The sequence below is a fragment of the Barbatula barbatula genome (assembly GCF_947034865.1).
Source record: "Barbatula barbatula genome assembly, chromosome: 11".
Taxonomy (NCBI): domain Eukaryota; kingdom Metazoa; phylum Chordata; class Actinopteri; order Cypriniformes; family Nemacheilidae; genus Barbatula; species Barbatula barbatula.
Genome location: NC_136774.1, coordinates 11,633,129 through 11,650,535, shown reverse-complemented (window position 1 = coordinate 11,650,535; position 17,407 = coordinate 11,633,129). Strand labels below are relative to the sequence as shown.

The following is a 17,407-nucleotide window of genomic DNA, read 5'->3' as shown; positions in this document are numbered from 1 at the left end:
ATAGCTAAACATTAGTAAAGTTTATCAATGGTTTTGGGCATTGCCCATCTCTTGTTTTTGGATTTCCTTAGCTTTTGTACTTTTCAAAAAGAATTTCATATAAATATAAGGTAGGCCTACTCTATATAAAATAAAAATGAATTCATGCAACTCACAATTTGTGCATTGAGCATGCATTTTCTGTAAAAATCTAAGAAACTGAAATTAGGTATTAGGTATTACAGAAAATTGTCATATGCACTATAGCCAGTGCTTCAAAGGAAAGGAAAGGACACAGGACTGATAAAAAAGTATAAAGCAAAACCATGGCATACTGTTCATCTGCTGTTTTGACAGCTCTGCTGTTATTTATTGTATGACTCTCAGTTCATGGTCTGCTTGTGGAACAACAGCATAAGAACATCATCATTTAGGAACAGGAAAATGCATACATTACATAATACATGCTGTTTTATTAGTGATTATTAGACTTTCATTCAGACAAACTGGCACACTTATTCTTAGTCTAGCATTTACATTTATATAACATTTAAATATAAATACTGACGGTATTGTGTGAGACAACCACACATTTTGGGTATTTATTATTACTATGGAAATGTGGGTCTCTAGGAGAACGTTCAACAATCCAGTGATATTCACCACAGTGTTTCAAAGTTTTTCCGTGTAAACGGTGAATCGCAATTGTTTTACACAAAAAAATATTTTGTAAAATGTTCTAGTTGATGCAGCTGTAACTTCATTGTCAAACTTCTGTTCTTCAGTTTCACTGTTGCTTGTATCTAAAGCTGTTGTTGTGCTCTTTTGGAGTCATAACCAGTCATTAGAGGTCAAAGACAGGCTTCGTACTGTAAATGTAAGACATACACAGATAATGAGAAATGGACAATCACTAGACATAATATACTATCTTTGAAAGATATACATCAAATGTATAAAACACCATGAACGTTTGATTTAAATTGTGTTATAAAGTTTTCCACACACTTAATTTAGTGATTGATGTCAGCTTAATACTCACACATGATAACCATGTATGTTTTCTCATCCTTGCTCTGTGTTCCTTTCTCTGTTTCTTTCTTTTCTTTTCCTATCTTTTTTTGCAAGGCTTTCATCTAAATTCTCTGAAAGTTTTCATTATTACGACCAAACAGTGTTTTTTGTGGTAAAAAGACCACATAATTATTCAAACCAACTGTTAAAACATGTATTTACAACATATTTATGAGGTACAAAAAGATGCCTTTAAGCACATGTTGCGAAATAAAATACCACTGAAATAAAAAACACATAGTAAAATGACTGCAGTTTTAATGTTCGTTCAAAATCAGTTCTTAAATACCATAATTTTCTTATACTCCACACCACATTCAAAAAATATATAAAATCAGATCTTCTGTAGAGATGCTGGCTATATAAAACATCATTAAACTATTAGCATCTGAAATAAATGGATTAATAGGATTATCCAAATAAAATAGATTTTCTTCTCCCTTAATTCAAAATCTGATATAACTGACCTTATCACATGTGTATGCAATGTGTTCATAATTCATTTGTTATACGTTTTGGGGATATTGGTCAGAATTCATAATTTATTAGATACATTGTGACCATACATTGTGACCATTGGAGGTATATTAAAGTATATACAGTTACTCATAACCAGAAAAAAATCTTGTTCATTTACAGTATTTTTCGATTGCTAAACGCCTGTGAGCACAACTGCAGCTACATGTGCAAAACTCTAACTACAGTCTGCACTACCAACAGTCACCTGAGCTAAACTGTTCAGATCACCTGCAAAACTCATTCAAAGCAACACAACTCTTAACACACGGCTCAAAACAGACTCAGTGCATCCAAACACAATGCACAACCCTCACTGAGATAACACACACTGTCACTCACAACACACTGAGAGGAAAAACACAAGCATCAAACACCAATACAGAAAATACAAACTTTTCATCTTTACAGTTTCAACTATTTTAGTGACTTTATACAAAGTCATATTTCTCCTCTTCCTCCTGTTGGGGTCGGCCTTTGGGTCCTGTTGTAAAAATATATTTTACAGTCAAACTTACTGTCATATATATCTGTGTAAATATTCTATACTGTAATTGCAATACAAAATAAATTCCTGTAATGTTTTCATTTACTGTAAGGATGTAAATCTCAGCTGTTTGTAGGATGGAAAATTGGCATTACAGATGCCACTGTGGATCTTTGCAGATTGTGTTGCACCCTCAACCCTTCCTCTCTCAATGAGAGACCATGATCCACGACAGGGTCTATAAGTGAAGCCCTTATTTCATCTGAAATAACAGCTCTGTGTCTTCTGTGTCTTCCTCCACGCATCTGCCCTCTCCCTGCCACCCTTCTCCCACCACGAACCCGTCTTCCTCGTTCCATTTCCAAAATTAGTCTTTCTGAGCTCTACCTTATATATATATATATATATATATATATATATATATATACAGTATATATATATGTGTGTGTGTGTGTGTGTGTGTGTTCATTAAAAACTCAAAGTGTTTTAAAGTGTTTGAAAGGCACAAGGCTGAAATCTATTCTGTTTTGAATGTGTGGTTCACAGTTTTGACAGCAGTGTGTTAGCATTTGAACAAAGTGCTGTAAATCCACAGTGTTGTGCAGGTTGTGGTTAAAGTCGTGGGATAAGTGTTTATAGTTTTGCAAACTGTGTTCAAGCAATGAAAAACGAACTAGAGTTTGGTCCACATGAACTGCTGCTGTGCAGACTGTAGTTAGAGTTTTGCACATGTGACTCCAGTTGTGCCCACTGTCGTTTAGCAATCGTAAAAAACTGTAAATGGAAGCAGCCCCCTCTAGTGGCTACAATAAATATCTCTATTCAACATTACTGATTAGATTCAACTTTATTGCCATTACACATATACAAGTACAGTGTAACGAAATGTAGTTTAGGTCAAACCAGAAGTGCAGTTAGCAAGTGCAGGATATACAGTTAAAATAAATACAGAGTACAATGAGAGAATATAATACAGTGGGCATGGATTATAAAAATATTTAGCAGTAGGTATGTTCTATGAAAATATGAAAGTAGGTATATACTATGAACAATATATACAGATGGCTATATACTATGAACATAAATGTACAGGATGGATGTGAACAGATAATAATTTAGACTAAGATAGTGCAAAATAGTGTAAAATAGACATTGGCTATTAAAGTTGCAGTGCAATAGGTGAGTTAATGCAGTTGTTGAAGTTAATGCAGTTATTAAAGTTACGGTGCAGTATACGAGTTAATCCAGTTAATAGGTTGCAGTCCAGAAGATGAGTATATGCAGTTAATAGAGGTACCGTGCATTAGATTAGTTAATGCAGTTATTGAAGTTACAGTGCAATAGATGAGTAAATGCAGTTAATAGAGTTACCGTGCAGTAGATTAGTTAATGCAGTTATTGAAGTTACAGTGCAATAGATGAGTAAATGCAGTTAATAGAGTTACCGTGCAGTAGATTAGTTAATGCAGTTATTGAAGTTACAGTGCAATAGATGAGTAAATGCAGTTAATAGAGTTACCGTGCAGTAGATTAGTTAATGCAGTTATTGAAGTTACAGTGCGAAAGATGAGTGGTTAATAGAATTACTGTGCAGTATACAGGCTAGTGCAGTTATGCAAGTGGTCCATTGGTGCAAATGAGCATTCAGTTAAATATTTCAGATGTGCAAGTGAGCAGTATAGAGTGCAAATGATGCTGTGTGTGTGTAAACAGTCCGGTAGAGCAGATAACATGAAGTACTGGTGTGTACAGTTCAGTCATGCATGCAGCCCTGTAGTGCAATGTAAACAATGTAAACAATGTTGTAGCAGCATTGGAGTTAAAGGTATGAGAGGTAGTGGAATCAGTGGGGGCAGAGTTCAATGATGAAACAGCTCTGGGAAAAAAGCTGTTTCTTAGTCTGCTGGTTCTTGTCCGGAGGCACCGGAAGCGCCTACCGGAAGGCAGGAGAGTAAACAGTCTATGAGCGGGGTGAGAGGAGTCCTTGAGAATGCTGCGAGCTCGACGCAGACAGCGTTTCTTCTGGATGTCCTCAATGGCAGAAAATGTAGTCCCTGTGATGCGCTGGGCTGTTTTCACCACCCGCTGCAGTTCCTTGCGCTCAGCAACAGAACAGTTCCCGTACCAGACTGTGACACAGTTGGTCAGGATGCTCTCTATCGTGCAGCGATAGAAGTTCACCAGGATAGTTGAAGACAGTTGGTTCTTCTTCAGTGTCCTCAGAAAGAAGAGACGCTGGTGAGCCTTCTTGACCAGGCATGAGGTGTTGGTGGTCCAGGACAGGTCCTCCGAAATGTGAGTCCCCAGGAACTTAAAACTGGAAACACGTTCAACAGCCATCCCATTAATGTGGATGGGGTCGTGTGTGCCTCCTTTCGCCTTCCTGAAGTCCACGATGATCTCCTTTGTCTTGGAGGTGTTAAGGAGCAGGTTGTTGTCTGAGCACCATGTGGCCAGGTGCCGGACCTCCTCCCTGTATGCAGTCTCATCGTTGTTGCTGATGAGACCAATCACTGTTGTGTCGTCTGCAAACTTGATGAAGGAGTTAGATCCGTTCAAAGGCCTGCAGTCGAGTGTGAAAAGGGAGTAGAGAAAGGGGCTCAGTACGCAGCCCTGTGGTACACCAGTGTTGAGGGTGGTGGTGGTGGAGCAGATGGGGCCTAACCTAACAAGCTGAGGCCTGTTCGTTAGGAAGTCCATAATCCAGTTGCAGGTAGGGTTGGTAATGCCTAGGTTTCCAAGTTTGACTATTAGCTTGGAAGGGATGACAGTGTTGAAAGCAGAACTGAAGTCTACGAACAGCATACGGGCATAAGTGTCCTTATTGTCCAGATGTGTGAGCACGGAGTGCAGCGCCATGGACACTGCATCATCTGTGCTTCTATTGTTTCGATAGGCAAATTGATATGGGTCCAGTGTGGGTGGTAGAGAGTCCTTTAGGTGTGCCAGGACCAGCCGCTCAAAGCACTTCATAACAATGGGTGTGAGTGCTACAGGGCGGTAGTCGTTCAGGCACGTCGGGTTAGAATTTTTTGGAATGGGCACAATGGAGGTGGATTTAAAACATGCTGGAACCACTGCTTGGGCGAGGGACAGGTTGAAGATGTCCGTGAAGACCCCAGCGAGCTGCTCTGAGCATGCCCGGAGTACGCGACCAGGGATGCCATCTGGGCCAGCAGCCTTGCGCGCGTTGATCCGACTTAGTGCAGTGTGAACATCAGTGGAGTTCAATGTGATGATTGGGTGGTCAGCAGAGGGTGTGAGCTTGGTAGCTGTTTCCTTATTGTCTCTCTCAAAGCGAGCATAAAAGTCATTAAGCTCGTTCAGGAAGACGGCATCTGTGGCTATGGGGGTGGAGTGTTTGGGTTTGTAGTCACTGATGGCCTGGATGCCCTGCCACATGCGTCGAGGGTCAGAATTGGAAAAATGCTCCTCTAGCTTCAGCTTGTAGCAGTGTTTGGCCTTTTTGATGCCCCTCTTCAGATTTGCCCTAGAAGTACTATAGGCCTGTGCATCATCCGATCGGAAAGCAGTGTTACGTGCTTTCAACAGGAGGCGCACTTCCTTGTTCATCCATGGCTTCTGATTAGGGTACGTGGTGATCTGCTTCAGGGTTGTGACACTGTCAATGGTGGAATTTATGTAGTCCAATACAGATGAGGTGTAACTGTTGATGTCCGTGTGAGAGCCACACAGTCTTGCATGCTCTCTCTCTCCAGTCTTGCATGCTCTCTCTCTCTCTCTCTCTCTCTCTCTCTCTCTCTCTCTCTCTCTACGAGTGAAGTATCGATAGGCAACAAACAAACGTCACACCACAAAGTTTGCATCGTCATCAAGCTAAATCAGACATTTCTAGATGTTTCTCACATCTTTTCATGTTAGTATAATTTGATCAAGACCTAAATAACTCACTATTGTCCTGTGCAGTAAACAGGTACTCAAAATTAAAATTTGGAAGAATATGTTTACACATGACCAGGGGCGATTCTAGGATTTTCATTTTAGGGGGACTCAGCACCCAATAAGGGTATGATTAAAAAAATATGATTTGACTATTAGGGTAGGTTTGTATACTACTAAACTTATTGCTATCCACTATTTCATTGTATAAGACTATTTTCATTAGACAAAACATGTATTAATGTAATTGTCTATTGGAAATATATTTAATCTGTTCTATATTTATTTCTATTTATTAAAAATAACAACATGAATTATCAGTTTGCCACTTCTATAAATCAATTACTTAAAATAAAACACAAATCCCTTTACTCTACTCTTACTCTAATGTATCATGATACACTAATGATTCATTATTACTTAATACAAAAAAATTATTTAATATTACAAAACAAAATAACTCCACATGATGTTTCTCTCTCTGTGCCATTTGTTGCTTTCAGACAATGATGTGTGTATTTAACCATTTCTGGGCGTGGCTGCACAATGTAATGCCGAGATACACAATAATATGTTTTAAATTTTAAATAGTAAATTAAAATAAATCATGATCGTTTTCTAAAGTATGTTTTCATAGGTGTTAATGGCTTCATTTTTGTTGGAAGAAAAAACAACTACCACACTGTAGCGAAGACGTACTGGTATTGGATGAGAAACCGAACCGTGTATTGGTCCAGTAACATTATGTAAACAGCAATTACAAGAACTGCACCGATGCAGATGTCATATCATAGCAATCTATCAATAAATGCACACACACACAGGGCCGCTGCTAGCCATTTTGGTGCCCTAAGCATAATTCCATTATGATGCCCCCCCCCCCCTTAAAGGTGCAAACTTTTCTTTAGTAAACAGAATAGCAAAACAAAAAACTATCAATGTTTAACAGTAAAATCTCAATTCAGATTGCATCGAAATTAAAGTTGCTCGGCACGCTCTGCACGGGCTTCGAACCTACATTGGTCCGAATGGGAGACGGGCGCTCTAACGAGGAGGCTAAAGCGTCTCTGTTGGTTGGATAGTGAGGTTTACACACTCGATAGCTCTTCACTAGCTGGGCACATTTCCCGAATTTAATTTGATTAAACATGGACTTACCTGCAAGTGATAAACCTGCCTAATAATTTTTCTATAGCCTAATGAAATAATATTAGATAAAAATGTTTTTCATTACGCTATTTTTGGTGCCCCCTCTCAGCACTTGGTGCCCTACGCACAGCGCGTGATTCGCGTGGTGGGAGCGGCGTCGCTGCACACACACACTCCTTGTACTCTCTGATGTTCGCTCTGCTCGGCGCCCCTGCGGATTGAAAAACGCGCTGAATCCATGCAGACTCAGATCAGGGGAGGAGCCGAAACTTGACACAGCGCGCCGCCGTTACAAATTAGTTTTTAAAGGGGACTGAAGCGATCACAAATTAATTAATCAAATAATTTTTAGGGGGGCTGGGCAGAAGTTTAGGGGGGCTGAAGCCCCCCTAAAAAGGGCCTAGTGACGCCCCTGCACATGACAGTGGTTCTTATACTTCAAGGTTATATCAATTGTCTTACCTGACTTTTTCTAAGAAAATTCACAAAAATCCTGACTAGAGAGAGACGCTGGCTTTGTATCAAGGAACAACAAAAGAAGCTTGAAAAGATAAAACAATGAGCAGGACTTTGTTACTTGTAAAAAATAGCTTAAACTGGATGCATCGATCTTGAAAAACAAGAGTCATATTATGTTTCATTTACTTTCACTTTTTTAAGTAAGAGCACTACAGTGTGCAATACTTCATGCCATCTTGCTCTGTAATTCTTTTTTGGGTGTTCATTTAAAATCTCTGTGGAGAAAATGTTTTACATGCTGAATTATTATATGAAATGTTTATAATATTGAAGATGATATATCAATAAACAATAAACTTACGATGGAATATGAAGGCGATAAAGCCTTTACTGGAAAAGGAGTGATAAAGGACTGATAAACACGAACAATCTAAAGATTATTATAGAATAGGATAACAGTTATGAATGCACAAATTTACATTTAGAAACAAGATTCATTGGGTTTTGTCATTGTCTGCTAGACTTATTGCCACAGTTATTGTACTTAAACACAAACATCCACACATTTTGGCTACAGACACAAGATAATATTTTTACAATTTATTATTAATGCATAAAATATGGTTAAAAGAGTCTAAGAGAACAACCAAAAGTAATAACTATAATTTATAAAGCAAAATGTTTTCAGTGATTTTCTGGGTAAAAGTAATTTGTTGTTAGATGTATAAATGCATTTATCTTATTAAACATGATAATCAAATTTGTGATAAGGACCATGCACAAATTTCTGTTTTCATGTTGGAGTTGTATCTGTAACTTCATTCTGAGCAGTCCATTCCTCACTTTCATTGAAGCTGTAATCTAAAATGTTTGTGGTTTTTTTGGAAGTATAACCTGAGTCACATGAAAGACTAGTGATGACTGATATTTTCCGTACTGTGAATAAAAGACAAATGCAGATGAAAATGTTTGCTAGAGAATAGAACACTAAATAGAAATAGCCTATTTATCTACCCAATTATCTACAAAAAATAAATGTAATGCATAAAAGCCTGTGCAGTTTCAATATGATTGGGTATATTAAGTTTCTGGCTTACATTTGCACTCAGTTTACTAAAAATGTTTTACATGCTGAATTATATTAAATGTTTATAATATTGAAGATGATATATCAATAAACAATAAACCTACGATGGAATATGAAGGCGATAAAGCCTTTACTGGAAAAGGAGTGATAAAGGACTGATAAACATCCACAGATTAAGTTTAGTTTCATGGTGACTATAATAAAAAGGTTGTTTTTGACTTAGCTAAGAGGTAGCCTATCTTTCGTGATTTCCTATTCAATGGCCAAGACAGCAAACTGAGATGTTTTTGACACATTTCTGTGGTTTTAAACTAACAGTCTTAAATGTGACTTCTCCACGCTTATGTCCCTCTCAACAGCAGCAATGCATTAGGATGGTTTATTTGATTTATTTGCTACCGTTAATGCTTCACAACTGCAAAAATTATTATTTAATTCCACAGTATTCTGCTCTATTGTATTGATAAAATAAAATAAATAAAAAATATACACACATAAGATTAGTGTCGTGTGTTGATATGTTTGATGGTGTTCTGTACTCACACGTGTACATTTCTTCATCCCATCTTGCTCTGTATTTCTTTAATGCTTTCATTTGGTTTTCATCTAAAATCTCTGTGGGGAAATCATATGTGCGAGTAATACTACATGATCAAATTAGGTTTTTAACATATTTATGGTGTATAGAGGATGTCTTAGGGTAATAAAGATTGTATTGTAAAAGAATTACAATAATAGCCATAGACTTGTTGAATTCAGCATGCTTTGATTTTAACAAAATTATGAAAATTTTTGTTTTCATTTATCAAATATATCACTGGCTGTCAAATTACACAATACATCGGTTGTCAAGATTGATTTAATGTCCAGATTTATGTTGATTTTTTATAGGCATTATAATGACACAGATTGGTCACTGGTGTCTTTAAAAGGGTAAAAAATAAAAATTTTGAACACATACAGAAATCTAAATTACTGTTAGATTAATTTATTCATTTTTTCCTAATACTATTTTCCAATGTCTACACACCACATTCAATACCTAAATATCCAGTATATAGAATCAGATGTTCTTTTAAGATTGTGGCTCCGGTTGGAGGTGATGTCTTCTCTGCCCCAACTAGAAAGTAAGACACAAAACTGAAAAAAAAGTAATAATAGTTTTATTTAACTATTGTTTATTGCATGACTTACACCTAATAGGAAAGTCCATGCTCTGTCTGTCTGTTCCTGGCTCATCGTCCTTGCTCTGTCTGTTTGTTCCTGGCTCAACAATTTCATGATTTTCTTCCATTGTTACTTTACACCATTCCCAGCTCTGTGATCTAATAGGCTACATGGTGGAGATATAAAAAAATATGCTTTTTGTTGTTGTTACTGATTAATAAAGTTGAAGGTGCTGTGTGTATTTTTTTGCAGCATCTAGGGGTCAGGTTGCGAATTGCAACCCACGGCTCACTCCACCCTTCCCTTTCGAAGCACTACGTTGGCAGAGAGAGGTTTAAGATGTCGTCACCTTTCCACTTAATTCCCTAAAGAGAGGTTCTTTTCACTAGTAAATGCGTCAAGAATACACAGGAACTTTAAAGTTAATAAAAAGTTGTTACTTCATCTGTGCTCTTAGATCTTGTGATGTACTATATTATAGTATAGTACGATATGATACTATATCTGAAGTGAATCACTGTACCAATGGGTAAGCATTTTATCAAACCAAGTGTTAAGCCATTAAAGAAACAATTCTGTTTAATCTGTGTAGGCTACTAAACATGGCAATTATATTGAATTTGTGTTAAATTGTATTTTATAAAATACATTATTTTCTGCCCACATTAATAACTCTATTAAGTATATTTAGAAACTGAAGTGTTGTTTCCACAACATTTGTTTGGTGAGCAAATCAAAGAACGTTTCAAGTTATTTTTGTCACCTTAAGCCAGAACACAAGTAAATAATCATCCAATCACAGTTTTTTTTGGTCGAAGAATGTTTTGAACACGAAAGCATTTTTGTTACGTCCCCTGATGGTGTTGAGGTATGAGGAAGATGTTCATAATTAAAATTAAGCACTTTCCCACCGTTTTAGTCTCTGGGGAGTGTCGTGGTCAAATGATTCACTGACAACAAAACAACTGCAAGCAGGTGGTTCGCTTTTATTTGCAATCGAGAAGTTTTCAGCTATATACAACTCCAGCACAATAATTGAAATTTCACAGTTGAATTAAGTCACAGGGAGAAAGTAAATGAGCGGTGCTAAACAAACAAAATAACAAAACAAAACCCGCTCACTAACTAATTTCCCCCACTCTCTCAACTTACTAAAAACAAAACAAAACAAAACAAAAACAATTTCTTCAGCGCTTACCACGCCATAACTAAATTTCGCTGACTAACCAAACACAAAATTACACAAAGTTGCACACGCTCCTTCCTTAGTGTATCTAACAATTGTTATTCTGAGTGCAAGATGTAGGTCACGTGACGTACTTCCCTTTACTCTTCTCCCGGACTGGTACAACTTTAGATTAGGTAAGAAGTACTCTGAGTGAGCCAAGATCCAAACGAGCGAACCACCACAAATTCAGTACACAACAATAACATCAGTAGCAAAAGACAAAAACACTCCAAGCCTCCCTCTTCCGTTCTCCAGAGTGCCTTTTGTCCACAGCCGATGATTGGTTGTCTTCGACCAATAGTAGCATCTGCAAACTTAGAAACAACAGAGAGCGGGAAAACAGGAAGAAACCTTCAACAGACCAACAGAGGGGAGAAACGCAGCAACCATTAGCGAAAAATGAGGGGGGAAAGTAACGCTAGCACGTAACACTCCCACCCTTAAAATGAAACATTGTACATATAATGTTTAACATTCGCACAAAAAAAAGAAGAAGAAGAAGAAACCCTTACACAAATCAAACTCTAGACAGGGCATCGGCGACTACATTTTCCACTCCCTTTTTGTGTCGAATATCAATATTATAATTTTGAACTACCAGAGCCCATCGCATCAGCCTTTGGTTTTGATTGTACATTCGACACAGAAACATCAGAGGGTTGTGGTCGGTGTATACAACAACAGGATATGAAGTAGACCCAACGTATAACAATTGTGAAAACTTCTAACTTACAAATAAAAGCGAACCACCTGCTTGCAGTTATTTTGTTGTCAGAGAATCATTTGACCACGACACTCCCCAGAGACTAAAACGGTGGGAAAGTGCTTAATTTTAACTATGAACGTCTTCCTCATACCTCTACGCCATCAGGGGACGTAACATAATTTGGGGGCTCGTCCGGGATATTTCGAAGTTAGTTCTTCTGTCACAGAAGTAACTACAGGTTTTTCAACCACCTCCAACACTGGCTGCACTCTACCCCCTGCCAAGTCATTGCCCAAAATCAATAAAACAATTAACTCAACACCAGGCACTGGTAACGCCGGTCGCACACCGACGTCCACAAAACCGAAACCAACCCAGTCTGTAAATACATACGATGCAGTGGCACTTTCAATATGTTCATGCTAATACCTTGTACCAGGATACTGGAATCCAAACATGACTTTTCAGAAAACGGCAGCACATCCCCACGTATGAATGAGCGAGCAGCTCCAGTGTCCCGCAAAACCCGAATTTCAACTTGATCCTCTGGTTGGCCACTGAAAGACACAAAACCTTCCAACAAAAATGGTTGATAAACAGAGTCAATAGATCCTGGAATTGTTTTTACCAGTCCAACGGACTGTGCACTGGAAGAATTTTGCTGTTTCCTTTTCAGCACTATACAGTCTGCAATTACATGACCCAATTTGTGACAATAAAAACACTCACACTCTTCTTTTGCTGGTTCTGCCCTTGTTCTAGCGGCAGCAATGTGCAAAGGAAACACTGTGGAAGCATTTATATTACAACGCATTGTAGTAAACACATGTTTATGAGTCAACGCAAACTTGTCCGCTAGTACAGCAGCCGCAGACAATTCCATCACCTTCTGTTCATTCAAGTACAAAACAATGCGTTCAGGCAAACACCTTTTTAAATCTTCAAGGAGCGCTAATTCATGCAAGGAAGAAAAATCAGTAACATGACTTGAAGCGCACCACTTGTCAAACAAAGCTCCCTTTTTACGTGCGAATTCGACAAAAGTCTGATTACTACTCTTCCTATGACTCCGAAACTTTTGTCGGTAAGCTTCCGGCACCAATTCGTACGCGCGCAGAATAGCTGCTTTCACAACCTCATATTTCTCTTATAGACAAAGTCGAAAAAACTTCCATGGCTTTTCCCACAAGCCTACATTGCAACAGCAATGTCCACACTTCCTTCGGCCAATTTAACGAAACAGCTAATCTCTCAAACGCACCAAAATAACTGTCCACTACCAATCTCCCTAAACAACGGCACCAATGAAATGTTTTTAATTACATCAAAAGCAGTGGAAAGATGCACCACGCTCCTTTGAATTTTTGCCAACTGAAACAGCAGCAAACAGGCCAGTGAACCTAGATGAAAGCTTCTCCTCCTCCAACTCCAACTGGCGCAGTTTCACTTCTTTATCAGCTTGTATCTCAAGCCGCCGGACTTCGAGCCGCAGATCAAATTCAGCTCGCCGAACTAGAGCTTGGTCTTCTGCCGCCATGCGTATTCGAGCAAGACGAACCTTTACGTGAGCGCTCTCACCAGAGTGCGGTGTAGGCGGGGACAATGGCTCAAATGCGGGTAAACCTGTTTCAACCTCAGCCTCCGCGTCCGTCTCAACAAGCTTAACGTCCTTAACCGTCTCCGCACGTTCACATGTCGTCTTTCCCTCACTTCTCCTACCAACTCCGGCAAACTCCGAGTATTTAACTCTGAAAGACCGTCTAAAACGACAGTTCTAAGATCTTTTTTCAATGACTGCCGACGAACTGAGATTTGGAAGTGTTCAGCTATTGCCAAGAGATCATCCTTACGACATTTATAAAAAATGTCCAATGACGGATTCTCAATGAAGCTGTGTGCATGCGACGACATCACAAACTCACAAAATAACCTACACAAAGCTTTATTCTACAATACTGACAACACTACTATAGTCAGTCCATCCACCGCAACACTCCTAGAATAAAACAAGGGATTATGCCAACCACCGGAACTTCCTCAATATTGAGAACAGTATCCCAGACGACCCCCCAAATTATGTTACGTCCCCTGATGGCGTAGAGGTATGAGGAAGACGTTCATAATTAAAATTAAGCACTTTCCCACCGTTTTAGTCTCTGGGGAGTGTCGTGGTCAAATGATTCACTGACAACAAAACAACTGTGAGCAGGTAAAACAACTTATTTGCAATCCAGAAGTTTTCAGCTATATACAACTCCAGCACAATAATTTAAATTTCACAGTTTAATTAAGTCACAGGAAGAAAGTAAATGAGCGGTGCTAAACAAACAAAGTAACAAAACAAAACCCGCTCACTAACTAATTTCCCCCACTCTCCGAGCGAACCACCACATTTGTAAAGCAAATTTATAAGATTTTTCTTACCTGCTTCTTTATGTAAAAAGTCCCAAATTACTCTTCTGTTAAGAGAGACACTTTAGGACAAGGAACAAGGAAAAAGCTTCACAAGTAATGAGGAACAATCAGTGAGCAGGAACTCGAACAGTAAATATGCCACTGGTCCAACTAGTTGCACCACACTGAAAAGTGTTAAAGGGGTCAAACGGGAATACGTGTTTTTCTGTGTCTTTGGTGTGTTATAAGTTGCACATGCATGTATTAGACACGTAAAATTGCAAAAAAAGTGTCAGAACAAAAGATGCATTCTATCTAAAAGCCAATGCTCACCCAGACCTGCCTGCAAAGCCTCGTGTCCAAATATGGAAAGAGGCGTTACATTTCTATCACATGATTGCACTTCGACCAATCACTACGCACTGATTAACTGGCCAATCATTACACACGTTGAGCTTTGTTAAAAAAACGCATTTCAGAGCGGCGGGGAAAATATGAAATACAAACATGCATGTTTTGGAAAATACGTTTTTAACCTTAAATCGTGTATACACAATGTATTACATCTGAAACAAACAAAAATATTTCCATGACCCCTTTAAAGGCAACATTGGAGTGGATATTGCCTTCTGTTTCCATTTGGATAAAATATTGTCTTTTGGGTTGGTAAGAACACAAATGTTAAAATTTTTGTACGTTTTTAATGTACAATAAATGCTACTTGTGGCATCATTTGATACTTTACAGCTGGCATACAATTTCATTATACTGTTTTATTTCAGACAATTTAGAGTACACAATACCCAGTACCTAGACAGAAACTGAAGTACATAACCCTCTTTTGTTAAATCACTATTTTATAAATCACAAGAATACAGCATTGTATTATTTTATCAAGCATCCAGCTTAATCGTAAATAAGATTTTAAAAAGGCAGATAACTTAAAGGTTCAGTGTATGAAATATCCAAGTGGTGAATTGCAAACAAAGGCTCCCTCTACCCCTTTCTTTCGAAGCACTACAGATGCCGGGAGAGGATTAAGATTTGTCATGTTTTCCCTTCTTTGCCTAAGGAGATAACGTTGTTAATGTTATATGCACCACAGTCAAGGCTTGAATATACAAGGGAAACTGGCATCTCCACATGGATCCTCTCTGAAATAGCATACCCTACTTTAACAGCTCTCTATTGGTCTATTCCGCTAATCTCTATTGAAACCTTTTGAGACTCAGTTCGTCTGTCTGTTATTATATCATCCTTCACGAGAGGGCGCAAGTATCCCTACTGCCCTTCCACACTGTCCCAGACTGGCGAACCAAAACAAATACTCCATCCTTCCGTGCAACGCGATCCCATACTGCCTTCCGGCTCCCACGGCAAGTTTGTGTGAGCCAGCCTGCGATTTGTTTACAGCAGGACCGCAAATTTGCCAAATAACCCATCAGGACCAGCGTTATAGCGGTACGGAATTCCCTCCTAGTGCGATTTATGCGGGATAAACCAACTACTGAACGGATAACAGTAAACCGCGATCAACAGGACGCGGTCCATCGACACAGAAGCGGGGTTTGGTTGCGCTCCGATCCCAAACAACAGCACACGCAGGTGGAACCGCAAGTCGTCTCATGGAAGGTCTTGAATAGGTGGGCAAAATAAAATATTGCGTTTCTGTGTTTGTGTTCCACTTGCTGTTGTGTATCAAAGGCTGGCGGTCTTAAGACCTTGGAACCGGTTGTAAAGCGGGCTAGTCAGTTCAGCTAACAAAGAAGCTCATATGTCGAGCCATTTACTTTTCTTTCCACAACATTATTTCCCATGGTTACCTCCGTTTTCACTAAAATAACTTGTTACTAAAGTTTTCGTTACTTCGGTTAACCTGGCAGTTTTGTTTATAGGAAACGTAACGTACTGGTGGGATGGTATTAGCTAACGCTGACACTAAAACGTTTAATTACGTTAAAACAAAGATCGTGAAAACTTGAACACGTCAACATGACGTATATCAACATGTCGTTTGTTAAACGTATTGGTTTCTCTGCAGTAGTGTCTTGTAAAGTAGCTGTAGTAATATTGTCTTGGTTCAAAGTACCATGGTAATACTTTGTGACTTGTATACCTTTTTTCTTTCTTAAATGTGGCCTAATGCTTGTAGTTTTAATGGTTTATTTGTGTTTAGCACGAATATTATTGTTTCAAACAGTAAACAATAGATGAGTTCTAGCTGTTCGTTTCTGCAGCTGTTTTTCTAGTTTTTCTCGATACAAGCTGTGAAATCGTGGATCAAATGTTAAGTTTAAGTTAAATGTGACATTGCGACACTACAGGTTTCTTTTAAGTCTGCAAACAGTACAGTACAGTGATCTATGTGTTTGAGACACTTTTAACAGACACGTACCCAAAGCATTCCATTGCTTCTTACACAATGCCCTTTCAACTGAGCGACAGCAACACACAACTTTAACCTTTTGATGATCAATGTGGATTAGGCGAATTCCTTACTTTCGACCCAATACAGGCATAACTATAGTCATTCTTCAGCCAGTTCTTTTCCGGCTTGCGGTTCTTGGGGAGCCCCACCATTAGCATTTAATTCCCTGGCACGTCACAGAAGAGCTTAAATGATCTTATGCTGTCAGCCAGGTCATTTAAACACATTGTTTCTTTGATGAATGAGGTTATCTGCGTCAGTTTATGAGCAGGTGATGGGCCGCACTACATCACTTCCTGTCTGTGTATTGAAGCATTGCCAGCCCAGCTCATTCATTGCTTTTGTTCTTCAGATAGAGCATGTTAACTATTTTCCCTCAGAAGAACTGGCTGAACCAGTGGTGCACACGCATGCAAACTGAAAGAAAACAGACACTGTTGTGTAAAAAAGCTTTCGGTTAGTGGTTTCTTAACTTGGTTCATACCTGGTCAGTTAAGTTTAGCTGTGGAAAAGCTATACATCATATTGTGAAAAAAAGCAACCTTGCTTTGAATACCAACATGGTGACTTTCTTTGTGTCATTCACTTATTTATTATTAGTTTTCGATATTCGGTTTTTAATGTTAACAGTATGTTCTGTTTGAGACTGACAAGCAGTTTGGCTTGTTCTTCCCCATTGTGATTTCATTTGGATGGCTCAGATTTTCTTTACAAACTTACCTGGAAAGAGGGTGAGGTCAGTGTTTTTGTTGTCCGTATTAGAATCTTTTTGCATTTAGCAACTGGTATGTCGCTGTATTCAAGACTTGGTTGGTAGTGCTTTTTGGGGCTGG

The 17,407-nt window shown here is 38.7% G+C and overlaps 2 protein-coding genes across 7 annotated transcripts in view; one reads left to right on the top strand and one right to left on the bottom strand.

Annotated features, from left to right (window-relative positions):
* Positions 1 to 312: 312 nt before the first annotated feature.
* On the bottom strand, positions 313 to 15,442 carry LOC306900745 (uncharacterized protein). Of its 5 annotated transcripts, none has more exons than XM_079468010.1 (6): positions 14,177 to 14,268; positions 12,182 to 12,325; positions 9,846 to 9,984; positions 9,694 to 9,771; positions 9,195 to 9,266; positions 319 to 848 (listed from the first exon to the last, which is right to left on the bottom strand). In XM_079468010.1, exons 2-6 carry the CDS (start codon positions 12,233 to 12,235, stop codon positions 811 to 813), a joined length of 381 nt encoding a protein of 126 aa, XP_079324136.1. In that variant the 5' UTR covers positions 12,236 to 12,325; positions 14,177 to 14,268; the 3' UTR covers positions 319 to 810. The 5 variants fall into 5 exon arrangements, with proteins under 5 accessions (XP_079324137.1, XP_079324136.1, XP_079324133.1 ...); XM_079468007.1 differs by lacking the exon at positions 319 to 848 and adding an exon at positions 7,929 to 8,500; XM_079468011.1 differs by lacking the exon at positions 12,182 to 12,325 and having other exon boundaries at positions 313 to 848; positions 14,177 to 14,343.
* LOC306900744 (uncharacterized protein) overlaps positions 15,433 to 17,407 on the top strand; it is a 44,749-nt gene continuing 42,774 nt past the window's right edge. For both annotated transcript variants that reach the window (XM_079468006.1, XM_079468005.1), the window contains exon 1: positions 15,433 to 15,789. The gene's annotated coding sequence lies outside the window, so the exon portion shown is untranslated. The remainder of the gene's footprint in view (positions 15,790 to 17,407) is intronic.

Coding starts and splice junctions, on each gene's coding strand:
- LOC306900745 (XM_079468007.1), bottom strand. CDS start 12,235: ATGTGCTGCCGTTTTCTGAAAAGTCATGTTTGGATTCCAGTATCCTGG. Junction 9,985..12,181: donor TTCCAGTATCCTGGTACAAG/GTATTAGCATGA, acceptor TCCACCATGTAG/CCTATTAGATCACAGAGCTG. Junction 9,267..9,693: donor TCTATATACTGGATATTTAG/GTATTGAATGTG, acceptor ATTTCCCCACAG/AGATTTTAGATGAAAACCAA.